We start from the raw sequence: 16629 nt of genomic DNA on the forward strand, positions 1-16629 counted from the left end.
AGTGCTGAAATCCAAAACTCTTTTGAACTTGTATTGCCAATGTAAGTTCATCAAACCATGATGAAATGTTGGCTAAAAATTGCATCCAAAGGTCTATTTCATACTTTTTGCATTAGTGATTTTGAGATTTCTGCAAAATAAAGCTTGCAGCTATTGTTGAACTGAAAATACCTGAAAGATGAGGTTCTGATATCAACTTTATAAAATATGCAGGTTTCACAATTTTATGGATAAAAAGCAGCCTGTCTTTTTAGATTAAGTTATATTGCTATATGAATAAATCAGTATCATATTGCTTTAGGGTTTCTTTTCCAGGACAATGCAGGTACTTGGACCATATTCAGCTTTTAGCAATACAGAGGCAAAATAAAACTGTATCTTAAGATATAATGGTAACAGGCATCTCTGCTGAAAACTGTAAATTAGGCAGTGGCGACCGCTAGACAGTCAGTTTTTCAGATTGTGTCATTATGTGTGATTTCTTTATTTTCCTAAGTGAACGTCCTATGATTTAGAGAAGCTGAGAACTTCATAGAACTGGTTTTTAACCATTCCTCTATCAATATTAATGTCGCTGCTCCAGTCTAGCTGGAAATGTGTAGCTGCTTTCTTTCAGTGTGGTACATCACACTGAGTTCAAGGCTTTATTTGCTCTCTGTATGAAATTCTCTGCTTTGTAACTATGTCAAGAAAAGCAATAACTACTTAGAGAAATTTGGAATAACTAGTGGTTTACTAATATACAAATCAATATACACAATCAAGGTGCCTCATAAGCATCAAGGCATTGGACTTTTAACTGGTTTGTGGAAAAGATAGGCGTTGTATTAGAAGTTTAATATCCCAGAATAATAATCAAGATGACCAGATCGCTTCACGTGTTCCAATTAAAAAGTATTGGTATGCATTATAATGCAGGCATGATAGTATGACTTGTGTGAAGTACTGTGTTTGTGAGAGGGCTCAGAACAGAAGGAGTTTCCCACATACGGCCCTATGCTCTGACTATTGCACCCAAGGCCATACTGTATCTTTTGTGAAATCTGGAATTTCTTCTGGCTTCCTTAAATGAGTGAATGAATAAATAATAAATAAGAGACTGGCATGCAGACCAGGTTACTGCAAACCTCTAGACATACAGTGCATAAACCGGCCATTCTGATTTATCAATCCAATAAGGAGAAACTCTTTTAAGATGTTTTGGTTCTTGCAGATGAGGGTATAGCTATTTGTTCTTCAACACTACATGTGTTTCCCATGTGTACAGTATTACATTTTTGTGAACTTTGTGAACCATTTCTTGTTCCTCTGGGACTTTGATTTAATCATTGATATCCCTTAGTCTTAAAAATGGGTTTATATTGGGCTGTTTCATTAGCAATATGCTGTATGCTTCCTTCACCCTGTGCAAAAGTTTGCATAAGGAGAGATTCATTCTGAGCTGTAGGACCAGAAATGAAGCTCCTATGCACTCTTATTGCCATTAAATTTAGGAATTACTCTCAGTCTGTAAACTTGAAAATGGGCAATCCTTACTACTGAGTTTTAGTTCTGAAAGATCATCTGATCTTCATGGAGTTTAGCCTCAGTCCTGAAGACTATGAGTGGTATGGATATGCCAGCTCTTTGCTCAGTGAGAAACCGTACTTGCAAAAGAGTTCATTCTTTTGATGGTATGAATTTGCCAACTCTTCAAAGCATAAAGATAACAAAAGAGCTTTTGTGACAATGGGGCGTGGTTTCTTCCCTAGTGGAGTTTTTTTGTTTGCGTCTTTAAATCTGCAATATGCAGACCTCGCCAAACTCTTGTAATGATTTTCTTATCTAGATCTGTTCTGAGTTAAATTTGATGCCTGTCCCCACAATTGTGCCCCAAGTTTGTTGGCAAGTTTTAGAATTAAAGGTACGCATTGCTAATGACAAAGTTGCCTCGCATATTTTTGTTATGTGAGAAATATGTTGAGATGGAAGATGTGGAAACTGTAATGGATTATTCATCCTCTAGGACAATCATACAAGCTGTCCTAGTGTGTAGTGTTTACATAATGATTTTTTTTTTAAGATCACTTGCCAGCATTAGACAACTAGACAATACTGCATCTAAACATGAATAATCTGGCTTTCGAAAAGAAGTCCACAAAACTGCAGCAAAGTATCCAGTTTAAATTGAGAGTACGTCAGGTGGATTGCCATTTTATTATCAGCCTGCTTGTTTGTTAAGGATACATTCTGGAATTTCTGTATATGTCAATATTGTTAATATTTCCCTGGTATATATGACATGGAAATTCAATGTCAAAAAACCACTCGATACTGTGGCTCTTCACACTAATAATCTAGTAGCTGTTGTTCTATATTAATAAAATGATTTTAATATTATTTACTAATTTGACATGTCTACTCAACTGAAACACACTTTAAGAGATTAGGGAAATAAAATTTAAATGTAAAGGAAACAATGGTGTACGCTTCCAGTGATTCTTGAATTTTCAAGCATTTGACCTAGTTTGTTCAATGCTGTTTTTCTTTAATCTTGGGGAGCTTCATATCGGGGTGCAATGTGTCCAAGCCTTAAACACAGTTCTTCAGGATTTCACTTTTTCAGATTTTCCTCTTTTTCCTTTGCTTTCTTGTTTTCTTTTTTAGTATTGTGTTTAGAAAACAATAAAACCAAATGTCTGTCTTCCCACTTCCTAACAAATGTTATATAGGCATTTAAGATGTATGTGCAAATATTTTATAGTGTGCTAGCAAGAGATCCACTTCTTTTTTCTTTTCCCCTTGCAGAAAACAAATGCAATGTTACTGTCAGCAAGGCTACTTCTTATTCATCTTGATTTAGCCAAAAATAAACATTTTTATTGTAACAGTTTAGAATTTCCTATCACTGCTTAGTGAACTCATCTCGTGGAAATTCAAATGGGTACTATTGGTAGTTGGTTTTATAAAGTAGTGAGGCAGAACAGAGTGTCAGAGTATAAAGTACTTTTCCCTTGGGTTAAAAAAAAAAAAGGCAAATGAAGATATATATATATATATACACACAAATGCTCTAAATGAGCCATTACCATTCAGAGGAGAGATACTGGAATTATTGCGGATAGTTCTCTGCAAATGTCAGCTCGCTGCTGAACCATGGTCAAAGACGAGCAGAATAGTGAGATCCTTTGGGAAAGGCATTGAGAACGAAATGAAAAATATTATTATGCTACTGTATAAATCCATGATGTTCTGGTGTCTTGAATCCTGCGTGCACTTCTGGTCTGTCCATCTCAAAAACTGAGGGGATGACATGGAGACCTTCAATGCAAGAGGGGACGTGGTAGGGCGGAACTCCTTCAGATTGTGGAACGGGATACATGGTATGCATGCTTGCGCACACGCTCTTTAGGATGTTTATGATGTGAATAGCTGCCAGCAAAAGGTCTTGTGTTGATACAAAAGAAAATTTAGAGTGTATCTGATATTTCATTAATTTCAAACAGAACCTGACTTTTGCTTTTATGCATTGGGTTTATTCACATAATTTAGAGTATAATATGAAAAACGGATTGAACGGGACTGAGCGAAGACAAAAGCTGAATTGAGTGCTAAAGAGGGTAGATCATCCAAACTTAATAGCAAATGCTTCTTCCTTCGCTATTCAAATGTAGTTTTAACTCAATGCACTTTAGGTTTCTGGATGTTAAATTAAGGTAAGCATAAAAGGGAAAACAAAAGCTCCTTATGAAAAACATTGGCTTATGAAATGTTTTGTGTGCTACAAATGTTTCTGGAAAAATTTATGTCCTCTTCTTTTATAGTGTATCTTTTTGTCATCCATGGTTCTTCTTATTTCTGTCCATATATATAACACAAGAGTGGAACTTAGGGGATTCATAGGAATAAGGATCATTAGTAAGGTCAAATTTTTGGCAATAAATAATGAAGTCTCTATATACTGGAACAGAATATAGACCTTTGCATTCATCTCTGCTTCTTGCTGAGGGCAAATAAAGCAAGGTGGGCATCTCAGTGCAGAAGGCATGAGTTGTAAAGACTTCACTCACTGAATGTTGAAATCATACCAACTGATGTACAGGTGTCATTATTGCCCACGTTTGCATACTGGCCTCTTTAGGATGAGATAGTATTTTTAGTCCATTTTCCCCTGGATATATCCACAGATCATCTTAGTTATGATGCATATTAAGTGCATGAGTAAGATTACATTGGTTTTGTTTATGATCTTCTACTACATGACTACAAAGAAGATTTCAGTGTGGTGTGAAAATCTAAACTAAACCAAGTAATAATTAAAGTTGAAATTGAATCACTGAGGCAAATCTCAGGGATTCTCTCTAAATACCAGTTTAGGAACATGAATTTGTTACATTGGTTTCTAGACAGTTCTAGGCAGATTAGTTTATTAGAATAAATTAGAACAAAATAGATTAAAAAGAAGAAGCATGGCTTAGATTAGTAGTTCATTTTATAAACTTGATTGTAGATAGGTGAATGTGACCAAAAACTAACCAGGTGCCAGAAAGCCAAAGAAAGAATTTTAGTTTATAATTCAAAAGGAAACATTCAAGAGGTTTTATTCTGAGAGGCAACTGCATGCACATTCAGAATTTTATATTCAAATTAAATCCCACTATTTCTTCCTAATTACCCAAGAGTGGCATGTGTCTGCTCTTTTAGAATGTAGTCTAAATAATTGAATGTTTAACACCAGAAGCTGTTGTGTTGTAAATTACAACAGCATTTTAGTTTCTTATTAAAAGAACAGCAAACCTGATATTTCTGCCAGTATTTGTATGTTTATCTGCTCATAAGGATAAAGTTGCGGCATATCCTTATGCCAAGGAACGTTGGGGCTTTTCTGTTCTGCGCCCTGTTCCTTCTTCCCCTTTCCTTGCGGAAATGGACAGGGAGAGCTTGGATGACTGAAGTTCAGAATGGGCCTAGATAAACTTTACTTTTTTTCGTTAATTCTCGTGAGTAGGGGAAAATACAGATCCTCCCCCCCCCCCCCCCCCCGGGTTGCCTGGATTCACAGTTAGCTATTATCTGTCACCAGCTTACCATCTGTAATGTCATTTCTTGTTTGATGTATGCATCTTGTTTCTAATTGCCCAGGTCTTCTGGGGGAGATTCTTCCTGTGTGGTCAGAATAATACTTCCTTTTATTCAGTCTGTTTAAAAGCTATCCCTTTTGTTTCATCAGAACTTCTTATGAGCTGAAATCCTGATTCCACTAAGGCCACAATTCTTCCTAAATTAAATTTTTTAATCTCTCATTTTTAAAGCCTTAGTTATTACATAGACACTTGAATCCTAAAGCCATGCAACAAAGCATTGCTTCTTTTTAAAAGTATCTGCAGAGATGGCTTTCTCCTGTCTGAGTTTTCAAAGGCTGTTGCTTAACTGTTGCCAGATAGCTTATTAATTTTACATTAGGGCATGTATGTTGTACAACTGGCCTCTGTATTAACAAGCAATGGTAGCATCTGATGGCCTTGCTATTCCGTGAGTTGTCTCTATTGTAAGTCTCTTGGTGTATAGAAATGTTTGCTGCATTTGTGGTTACATACCCCAGAAGCAGACTGTCGCCTCAACAGTTTAGAGAACAACTAAGATTTCCTTTCAATGATATAAAAATAAGAATAAATAGAAATAGTCAGAATCTTTGCACAATGTTTTCCCAAGATGAATGTTTTATTATTAAAGCACGAAGGCTTTGGGGAACTAATGGAAGAAAACCCTTACAATAAGAAAATTGTTTCCATCTTGTAAGCAAGTTTAAATTGGGGCCTTTTCTTGTAATGAGAAGTGAGAGCAGCTATGGTGAAAGACCATTCAATGGGATATGTCTCCAGTAATTGCATTCCAGTGTTGGTCCTTTTTCGAAGAGCACCCTTATTCAAAGAAAATAAAGATAAAAGGTCAACACTCTTGCTGAAAAATAAATCCTGTGTCAAATGTACCTTTTAGAAATTATAAGTTTGAAATCCGTTATGGGCTTTTGAACTGTGCAAGGGAAAGCTATCCTCATGTTACAGTTAGTTATGACTCTTGACGAAAAGGTTCTTAGCTTTACTATGTGTTGTTTGCTATATGTTTTCAATCTATGGTTCTAATTTTCTATTAAACATTTTAGACAAAGTGTACTACAATACAAATACTTGAGTTATTCCATGTATATACAGACAAGGAGGGGGGGAAGAAAGCTAAAGCAAAAAAGCAAAGTAGATCCTGCCTTTAGAGCCCACGCAAATTCCGGTAAGTATAATGGTGTTGTCTCTTTCAGCATGGGAAAGCAGAAGGATCCTAGAAATTCTGCAGTACCTCTGAAAAATGCATTTAAAAAAATATACACACAAAACATAAGCAAAGACTGTCTTCCTCTTGTATAATGAATAGAAAGAGATTTTACTGTAAAAAAATTTTCACTGTAAAAATGTGGATATTTATAATAGCCAATACTTCAAGAGTATAGAAATATGCCCTTTTTTTATTACTGACAGTTCTTCTGATGCTAATTGTCAGAGCTACCTAGAACCTTTCACAAACACTACATTTCATGTACATATGAATGGAGAAAATTTGTATTTACCTATAATTATTTATTTATACATTTAGGTATTTGTGCCTCTGTATTTATAAATAAATGACAAATAAATCCTTTTTTACCTTGCATGTGTTCTGAATTATTTTTATGTGGTGTTTTTTACTTACAAACAGTTTTGCAATATGGCGTGGGTGGTTTTATGCAGAATGCATTACCTCAGACAGACAAAATCTTTGTATGGCACGTCCCCCCCTGCCCCAGCGCTTTTCCTACTGCATTCTTCCCATTCAGTTTAGCCCAGAACAGAACATATTTTTCAAGTATCACACAAGTAACAACACTAGTTATGTGATTCCGCAGTCAGATTAGGCTAGAAAAGTGGGGATATGGAAGATTTGGTAGAAACAGGGGTGCCTGAAGGTTGCTGACTTCTTTGTCCGTGTTTGAATATTCTTATTTAGACTTCACACTGAAGTGATCAGCCGTCAGCAGGCTTACGTATTAATGGTGCAGCAGCTGGGGTGCTTGCTCATTTGAGGTGTGTAGGAGCTGCTACAACCTGCAGGTGCTTTACCTTCATTAGCCTAAACAGGTACCTAAAGGTCTGTTTAAAACTTAAGCCAGTAGCTTCACAGCTGCAATGCATGATTGATTATTCTGCTGTCGCTGAAGGTGTAGCTAATAAAGCTATTAGCAGAGGCTTGGCCTTTTGTAGCGAACGTTCTGTTGGCAGGCGTGGAGTTGAGTTGTGTTCATGGTCTTCTGCTGCCTCAGGTATTCTTCAGCTGTTGGTTTTTACATGTGTAGACAGTAGAAGTTGGCTGCTGATGTTGCAGATGTTGGTGTGCAGTGCTGTGGTGTCCTTTTTGCTTTGGTTGGGGTCTGCCTGCCTTGGGCACGCGCACCAGAACAGGGGGATGCAGCGTGGTCGCAGCTCCCTTTGTGGCAGCCTGGTAATTGTGCTTATTTCAGTAGTTTCTTATTAATTTCATGTTATTGAGACTTTAACAGGAAATGGTCTGTGTTTTCTTACTGTACTGTAACTAGTTTCTTCTCTGGGATTTCAGGAAAAAGGAGGTATTGTGTGTGCCCTAATATCAATGTGCTTACAGACCAGCCTGTGTTTTGGTATAAAGTGGTTTTCTGCGATTTGTAGGATGGATTGGTGCTTCTTATAATAGGATGTGCAACTAACCATCTACTTGAAACTATTTTCTGGTGAATTAACTTTGCTTTTTATGTGCTTGTTATCTCTGTAAGGCCATGTAATATTGAAACGAATTCTGTCAGACAGCTCCTGAGTATTCTAATCATCAAGATAAACTTATTTTTATTAGGTTGCCTGTGAACAAAGCAGAGATAACTATAATACTTATCTTCAAGCATTGTGTACGTGCTGTCATGTAACGCTACCCACGTATAAACATTGGTGTCCCCAGACCCCTGGTGCTATCAGAGTGGACTTCTGTTCAAGTTGATGCAATTTCAGTTGCCTGAGGCAAGTAGTTAACCAGGGTTGACTTTCCAGTGACACCTTTTTCAAACAGAAGTTTTCTGTAGAGGTTTTGTTTTAAAGGCCTTAGTTCCTCGAAACGGAAGCATTGCTTAATGTATGCATAGAGGACACCTGCAGCTGATACATGTCATGATTCCACAGTGCCGTACGACACAGGCGGCAGAGATATGTTTTTGTAAAAGGATGCCGAACGTCTTACCAGTGACCTTTCACGTGCTTTTGGAGACTGATGGTCGTCGTCAGATGAAGGCTGAGGAAAGAATGAACTTTATAGTCATTGCTTCACAAGCTGGCCTGGTTCAGGTGTGAACTCAGAAAATAAGATACTCTTGAGGATTTTGGAAAAGTTCATGAAAGCTTTTGGAAAGTCTAGAAGGCTTTTATCCAGAAGGAAAATGTTAGGTTTAACCATGTAGTTTGCTGGCCTCAGCTGTAGCTTGGCGGCTAGGAAACAAGGACAGCTGAGCTGAAGCTTCAGAGATGATGTGTTCTTTCATATCTCATCTCTGCTTGCAGGAAAAATAAGTGAAGTAGAAGGTAAACCAGCAGTTAATATTTGATTCTCCCTTTTTTGCAACAGAAAATTGATATGCTTTAATTTTTTGTAAAACCTTTCGTATTTGAGGATTTCAGAAGAATGACAAATACTAAAAAAAAAAAATAAATAGAATCTTGTAATATTCTCATTTTATAGAGGGAAACAGGGGCACAAAAAAGTAACTGATCTCTCTGGCTTTATCAAAGACAAAGCATGGAATAGAGGCGGCAATAACCAGGATTCCTGAGTATCAGAAATACTAATGCTGAAGATAATTTACAGAGATTTCATAAATAAACTAACTTTATCTGTAAGCAAAGAGTGGTGCTGCTGTTGTAACTGTTCTTCTGAAGTGGTACGTGTTTCTTGAAATGGATATTAATAATCCAGGGGAATGAGTGTTGGGTCAGGGAGTTGCATCCTACAGTACTGTCCTCAGTGAGCCTGCCCGTTCTTTTTGTCTTTGATCATAAGCTCCTTTTGTGTATATTATATAACAAATAGAAGTCACAGAGAGATGGATGACTTCAGTCAAATTTAATGATAACAGTTTTATTCCTGAGCATGGCAGCATATTTATTTATATCTACATATATGTATGTCTGTGGGGGGGAAAAAAAAAAATTAAGAATGACTTTTGGTTTTGTCTTTTAGAATCCCCTTTCTTATGCTTCTCATTTTCAGCTGAAAGGGAAATTGTCAAAATAAGACATGACTTCGAGATTTTTATCTCAGCTCTCCCCTCTCTGGTGCTTTGGAATGATACTTTTTGTGACTCCTTTCACTTGTTTCTCATGTCCTTCTCTTCCAGTCTTTGATTGCTGTCTAGTCAGATAGTATTTACCATAACATTAAAGCAAAAGCAGGTTCTGTCTGATGTGCTTGAATGGGAGATTTTGGAAAGTGATGTGTGTAAGAAAGGCTGTTCTTTGCAAATTAGTCATAATCTCCTTTGAGTTTAAACAAAACGTGAGCCCACCTTCCACGCTCGCTTCCCAGTGTGAACACCAAGTACTCCAAAGGATCATCTCTTGTGAGGGAGAAGGAAACCCAAGATAACTCTCTACTGACAGAATCTTAAGGATTTTTCCATCTGGAATAGGAGATTTTTGTAGCTTGACAGAAAATCAATGCTTTCTCGTTCTTATTAGGCCTGTAGCAACATCATCTACAGACTACTCTACACCAGGGAAAATTTCATTTAAAGTTCCCATCATTGCAGCCATACTGCTGCTAGGAAATCTTGGGATTCCTCATGCAGATGAGGTTCCCTTAGTCCTCCTTGTGCCGGCAGCATCAGGATGCCTCATGAAGGGCAGGCTCCCATTATCAGATTTGTTGCTAACCCTTCAAATCATATCTGCTTAGGAAAAACTGACCTCTGTTTTCAGTATGACTGTGGGAACGCAGCTTTGTCAGTGTTAAATCTTTCAATATTGCCAGCATCTGTACATCTGCAGGAGTGGTAAATACAATGATTTACATTGTCAAAGTCTTAGAACAACATAGCAGAGTATAATCTCTTGTGTTTTGCCAAAATACACATATGTCACCACTGGGAAATCTTTTGCTTATACTTGAAGAGCTAAGAAGGTAATCAACTAATTTTGGCAGTTGTTTGAGTAGGAATGTTCTTGTGTGTACATGAGCCTATCACAGAGGCATTCTCATTATAGTTTGAAGACGAACACATGAAAGCTAATGGCAATAACTAATAAAAGTAGTAAGAGGAGTGAGAGATTATGGAGAGGGTGTCTCTCTTCAAAGAAAGCATCATTCAACTTCAGCTGCCTGCGAAGCGCTTCCCTGGAGGGGAGCTTGATGCTTTTTGTGTCTGACCCAGCAGTCTGAGCACCATGAGACCGGAGTGGCAAGAATCGGGCTGTGGTACAGTTTCTTAAAACACGAAGCAGAGAACAGGCAGCCCTTGAAGAAGCCTAGCATTCAGAATATGTAAGACATCTGAAAATTAGAACGGAGCTGAGGTGAATTACTAAGCAGAGCTAGGGACCAACATAAACTAACAAGTATAAAAGTAAGCCTGAATTTATCAGCTAAAGCCAGGCACATTTGAGTGTGTCTGTATGAGAGATCCTTGCTAAAAGCAAAGAGTCAGCGAGTGATACATCACTCGATGCTCTTCAAAATAAAATGGTTGCGATCCATATCATTTTGCTGTCAAATGTGTTTGAAGAATAGAAAACATATGTCAGATATATGTTCTGAAAATAGTTATCAATGGTGTTCCAGAAATATTCGGTTTGGAGGGTTCCTTGGAATCCACCATTCAAATCTACGTGTGTCTTGAGTTATCTTGAAATTGGCTGTCATTCTATAATATGGTAAAGTGAGGGCATTGCAGAGGTTAACTTCAGCCTGGCGAAGCCTGTGATCCTGTTGTTCTCAGTGGAGAGAATCTTCCAAAGAGGTTAATTCAGTGTCTGTAGAAATGAGTATTTTGCACATGTTTTAGAGGCACTACCTCTCTCTCTCTGGTCTATAGAAGGCTAAATTTAGCCTGTAGTCCGTTGAACAGCCCTTACTCGCGGGTATATTTAAGCAAATCCTTGATTCCAGAAAGGGATACCTTTTCCCTCTCAGTATATGGATACTAGCCTGATGATTGCAGTTGCATAAATGAAGACTACTGAGGAGGGTTCCAGATTGTGATTTTTGATTATGTCTGTTGTCCTTTGTATGGTTTTAAGAAATTTCATTGCACCCTCTTGATTCCACTGAACAAAACTGTAAATCCACCAATACAAAGGTGTAAAATATTCAGGTTTTCTTTTTGCAATCCTGCTGCGTGAGGGAAGCTCCTAGTAATTGCAGGAAGAAGCGAGAAACTTCAGGGTCAGGGAGCTCGCCACCTCTGACTGATGCTTTACTAGAACAAAATGTAACAGGAGAGTGAAGTGCAGGAGCTGCAGCAAATTAGGCCCAGGGGCAGCGGTTAGAGTTGCAGGATGAAAGCAAAATGTGGCCCATTTGTCTGGAAGTCTCTTTGGGGTTCGCTGGCGTGAATGGTACTCTAAAAATGTAAAATGTTATTACACGCTATTAGAGAAGCATTCAGCTCAGCATGCATTAGAGCAAGTGGCTGTGACAACTGAACTGTGTATTTAAAGGGTGTGCTGTTAGGGCCCCTCTCTTGTGTTCGCTTACCTTGTATTTATGCTTATTACTGTTGGTGATGGACAGCGTTGTAAAGGTTAGATATTCTTCTGTGATAATCTTCTTCGTGGGTTTTTGTCATAGCCATACTTTGCCTCCTCACTGGTTCTTTTTTTTTTTCCTTCCTGTTTTTGTACCTAAATAATCTGCCGTCACCATGTACATGTTCTTGAGTCTTGTAATTGCAGCAGACCCGTAGCTGACACCCATGCCAAACTCCCAGCGTTCAGCCATTGTGGCAACCTTGTTGTTCCACTTGGTTTTCAAATGCCACGTCATCACGCTTGAAAGCTCACTGTCTGTCTTGTAACTTTTTTTTCTTCCCCCCATCCTTGTAGAGCATGATGAGTGTGGGAGCGAACAGCATAACTGTGATGAGAATGCAATCTGTACGAACACTGTCAGAGGACATACCTGCACCTGCAAACCCGGATATGTGGGGAACGGGACCATCTGCCGAGGTAAGCCTGTTACTCTAGAAACACCGTAGAAGTGGCAGACTCTATTAATATTTTCTGACAGTCGCCTACGTTCTGGTAACTTGTGATGGCTGGATTCTGTCAATGATTCGCTGGAAGATTTATCATCTGGCAAATGGAGTATGCATGGAGATGATGGGAATTGATTTGTGCATAACTTCTCCGCAAGAAGGAAATACTTTTGAATGCTAGAAGAAAAGTATTTTACATTTACTGTCACCGAATACCGTCCTTTGAGTGGTATCATTCACCCTTTAAGTGTTGTTCATTGTTTTATAAACTGTGGATGGTATGTGCTATCACCTTTGGCTTTTAAAATTTAAGCAGACGCCTTTTAAATTAGGATAATTGTCTTTTTTGCTAACATCAGATGGTTGTCCTTTGCCTACTCACATCAGAAAAAGGATTTTTTTTCTTTTTAATCTTTACCTTTAATCATGTATTTTGAAGATTTCTCAGTTATGTAAACAAGAAATACTGATAGCCGGCCGTGCTTTCTGTGAAGTGGTAAGTCATTTATTGAGGGTGGTTTTTTTGGTTTTGTTCCTGTAGAGAAAGAGAAGCAAATATGTTATATAAAGACAGAGGAGGGAATATGTGAACTAGTTGGCTTAGTGAGGGCTGTGTCATGAAGTACTACCGAGTTGTAACTCATGTGTTTAAGAGTTATATTTGTCTCATAAAAAGCTATTTTTTGTCTTGTCTGGGATTGTATACTTTCTGACTTTCTAAACAGAATTGCAGTAATAGAAAACTAACTTTTAATTTTTTTGAAATGACAACTATTGAAATTGAGGAATGTACTGGGTAAAATATTCTGTACTTCGTTTGGGGGCACAAGAGGCTGGATATTAATTTTCCAGAATGCTGTAAATTGGCCGAGCGATTCCTTAGAGGAGAATGAAGATTGATGTCATTCTTGTTTCAAGCTAAAGTTCCTCACCGCGATTAGCCGGTCATCTGCTGAATTCGCATATACCATCTGATTGCTTTTTGATATGACTTTGGGTACTGTCCATCTGCAGAAGAGCATCCCTGTATTTAAAACTGTAAAATGGTTTGTAAGGATCGAAGAAGGAATACGAAAATGTTACGAAAATAGCAGGTAAGTTAAACCTTGGTCTGTCTATATTGAAGATGAAGAGGTGATACTGGGGAGAACTCGTTGCAGTATATTTTCAGTCTTTGATTACAGTGAACGTAAATTGCAGCATAGGCAACTATAGTTTCAGGGAAGCCTGAGTGAACAGCCTGTCTCTGTTTGACGGTTTGGTTTTTTTCTTTTTTCTTTTTTTTTTTTTTTTTTCCTGAGGGTAACACAACAAGACAAACCCTTAATCATATTTCTTTGAAACAGGGATGTTTGGATTAGTTCATAAAAATCATGTTTCCACACTGGTTTTCTTCGTTTGCACACCTGGATATTTGGTTTAATGTGCCAAAAACTCAAAGCGAAACTCCTGCTGCATACTTATTAATCTAGTAATGTCGAAGTAATGAAATTGCACTGGAGAAACGCAATAATGTTTTTACCCTCAAAATTCTGTTGAAATCCGAGTTGTGGATAAAATATATATTACATCTTTTTTTTTAGTATGCCTTGAATTACACACATGAATGTAGTTATAGTTGCCTTTTTGAGATAGATGTACATGGAAATAGAGGAAACGGTGCGTTCTTATATTCTGACTGGGAAGCAAAAATTGGACAGAAAACTGGAGAGTATAGGAAAGTGGTTTGCAGTCTAATAAGTCACTAAGGATAAGAATAATCTGTTACTACTGCAAACCAGCTAATATTAGAATTGTGTGCATTTTAGTAAATAGTAAAGCACTCAGTGTAAAGCGGTGGTCTGAGTTTCTCAGCCTGTGCTTCTGTGGTCACTTGAGATTGTTACAAGTTTGGGTGGCCAATTTAAGAAACGTTCCCATTCTACCCATGGTAGCACCAGAAACATCACTTTTTTCCCCCCCTTTTTTTACCAAGTTTGACAGTGATACGTTGCGAGTGGAATCTGGCTAAAAATGAACAGGTAACAGAAAAATTATCAGATACCGGTCGCATAGATTTCATTGCACAAGGAAACAGAGGTGTGAATATGTTAGGACAACTATAAACGGCTTATGTTGTCTTGTAGTAAATTTAGGGCTTTATCTTCAGGCAATACAAATTGGAAAAAATGGATATAAGCCAAGGTGATAAGTTTAACATAATACCATCTGAAGATATGGTAAACGTTTCTCTTCACCTTGAGTCATCTACAAGTGCTTTAGAATCGTTTACATGTTATAGATGTGTACGTGCACAAAACAGTTGTTCCAGCTACTGCTGAAATTACATCTCTGTAGTTCAATAAGACATCTTATTAATACTGTCCAGCAAAACCATAAACACAGAAATGATAATTTTATGATGAGAGAAAAGCACTGGCTTTGTGCCTGATTCTACAATCTATTTCCACAATCTATTTTAGCCATGTTATAAAAAATAAAATCAGAGTAATGTTCCTCTTTGACTTTACTAGGTAACACTGGGATAGTCTTTAAAAACCCCGGAATTCCGTTATTTGTATTTTAGAAAAGAAAACGTATGTGTAGTTAAATTCAATTGCATGGTGAACCACTGATAAATATAATGAAATTACTCTGGTAGGAATTTATGACGTTTGCATTTTTTGTGAAAAGTATGGAGAAATAAAAAGGACAGACATAATCTGGATAAGAATATTATGATTGCTGAGGATTTAGAAATAAAAACAAAAATCAAATGTTGAAGAGGAAAGCAAATATTTTTTAAAAAAATCTGTATAATCAGGCTGTCACACTTCTTGAGTAGAAAAATAAATTTCATGCATAAGGAATTGCTTTGCTGTAAATGTGGTAGACTAGACTATGCAATTAAGGACTGGATTGTGTCAAACTAGATGTGGAAACTGTCATGAAGGGAGGTGGTGGAAAAGGGCGCAGACCGGGACCAAATGCACTTCTGCATTAAAATAGATACTGCCATAGTTGAAGTGACATAAAAATGGAAAGACAAGTGGAGATGAACACAAGAAAATCTTTATAAGTACATAGGTACCAATATATAGACAGTAAGACTGTATAATAGAGACAAATAAGACTTTTTTCTCCTATGGATGCTCTCAATTTCACTGTAAGAAGTGGGCTTTAGCACCTCAGAAAGACACTGAAATTTTGGCAATAGATTGGAACAGAATGAGGCTGAGGTGAGCTGAAATGACAAGGCAGAACAATGCTGTGCCATCACTGTTAGTAAATTTGACAGAGTGCTGGACCCAGAATCAGATAGATTATATCTTAGGATTTCTTCAGAAAATGAAAAGTAAAATAGGGAAGTCTTTGCTGGAAGAAGTTAGAGCATTAAAGGCAGAGGACAGAAGTGTAACTAGTTGAATAGAGAGATTCTGAATCTACACATTTGTTAAGTTGCTCTTTTTTATGAAGGAAACTGAAAAAATTCAAAAGAACTAAGAGTGATTCAGGAAATAGAAGAAGCTGTAGGTGGGTAACGGGAGACTCGTGCCATGCCCGTTTACTGGAATTCTATAAATGAATTATAGAATTCATAGGTGAGGGTGTGAAATAAGGACAATTGTAGCCATTTCACTAAACTTCAGGATAGGACTTAATAGTGCAGCATAAAGGCAATTAACTTAGGGTAGAAGGGAAGGGTGATCAAAATTGGTTTAGCGACTGAATGTTCTAGTTTAAAAAAAAAAAAGGGGGTGCGGTGGGCAGATGGCTATCTGGTACAACGTGGCACTTTGCAGTGCGCCTGTCGGGATGGACCTTGTGGAAATCCGTGCTTAGTGGCAATGGTTAGATGAAAGAAGTCTTAGTTTCCTAGGACAACCAGGTTTATGAATAACCCGTCACCCGTAGACAAGGTTGTGTGTGCGAGAGTAAAACTCTGTCGTGTATAAAATGAGTACAACTCGCTGTCATGACTCTAGCTGAAGAACCCGGGATATTGAATACAGGGATAAATACCACGTTTGGCCTATAGAGGCTCTTGGTGTGTGTACTGTTGCAGTGTTTCTGTGTGAAATCTTGGCAGGGCTTGAATCTGGGAGGCTAGAAAATGCGTACAGGGAAAATGTCTGTCTTTGCTTTTTGTCTTGATAAGGTCTAGTTCCAGTTCCACTTGGTAGCCTTGCATCTCATGCTGTGGAAGTGACATGCTGAAGTGGAATGTGCCATTCGTTAAAACATAAAGGACCTCGGGCTCCACCATCTACTTTATCTTAGCGAGATGGAAGCTAGAGAATATTTGCTGTAGGACGTACAGTCCTACAGCTTAGCAGAGGTTTATTATAGAGCTTGTGCCTTGTACCACTGACTGAAGT

At 37.7% G+C, this 16629-nt stretch overlaps 1 protein-coding gene across 1 annotated transcript in view; it reads left to right on the forward strand.

The window, feature by feature from the left end:
* NELL1 (neural EGFL like 1) overlaps positions 1–16629 on the forward strand; it is a 297430-nt gene that overhangs the window by 170318 nt on the left and 110483 nt on the right. Inside the window, exon 14 of the mRNA XM_072864686.1 lies at positions 12120–12242. Within this exon, the coding sequence (XP_072720787.1) occupies positions 12120–12242 (123 nt within the window). The remainder of the gene's footprint in view (positions 1–12119; positions 12243–16629) is intronic.

The sequence above is a fragment of the Ciconia boyciana genome, chromosome 6 (assembly GCF_034638445.1).
Source record: "Ciconia boyciana chromosome 6, ASM3463844v1, whole genome shotgun sequence".
Classification (NCBI taxonomy): Eukaryota; Metazoa; Chordata; class Aves; order Ciconiiformes; family Ciconiidae; genus Ciconia; species Ciconia boyciana.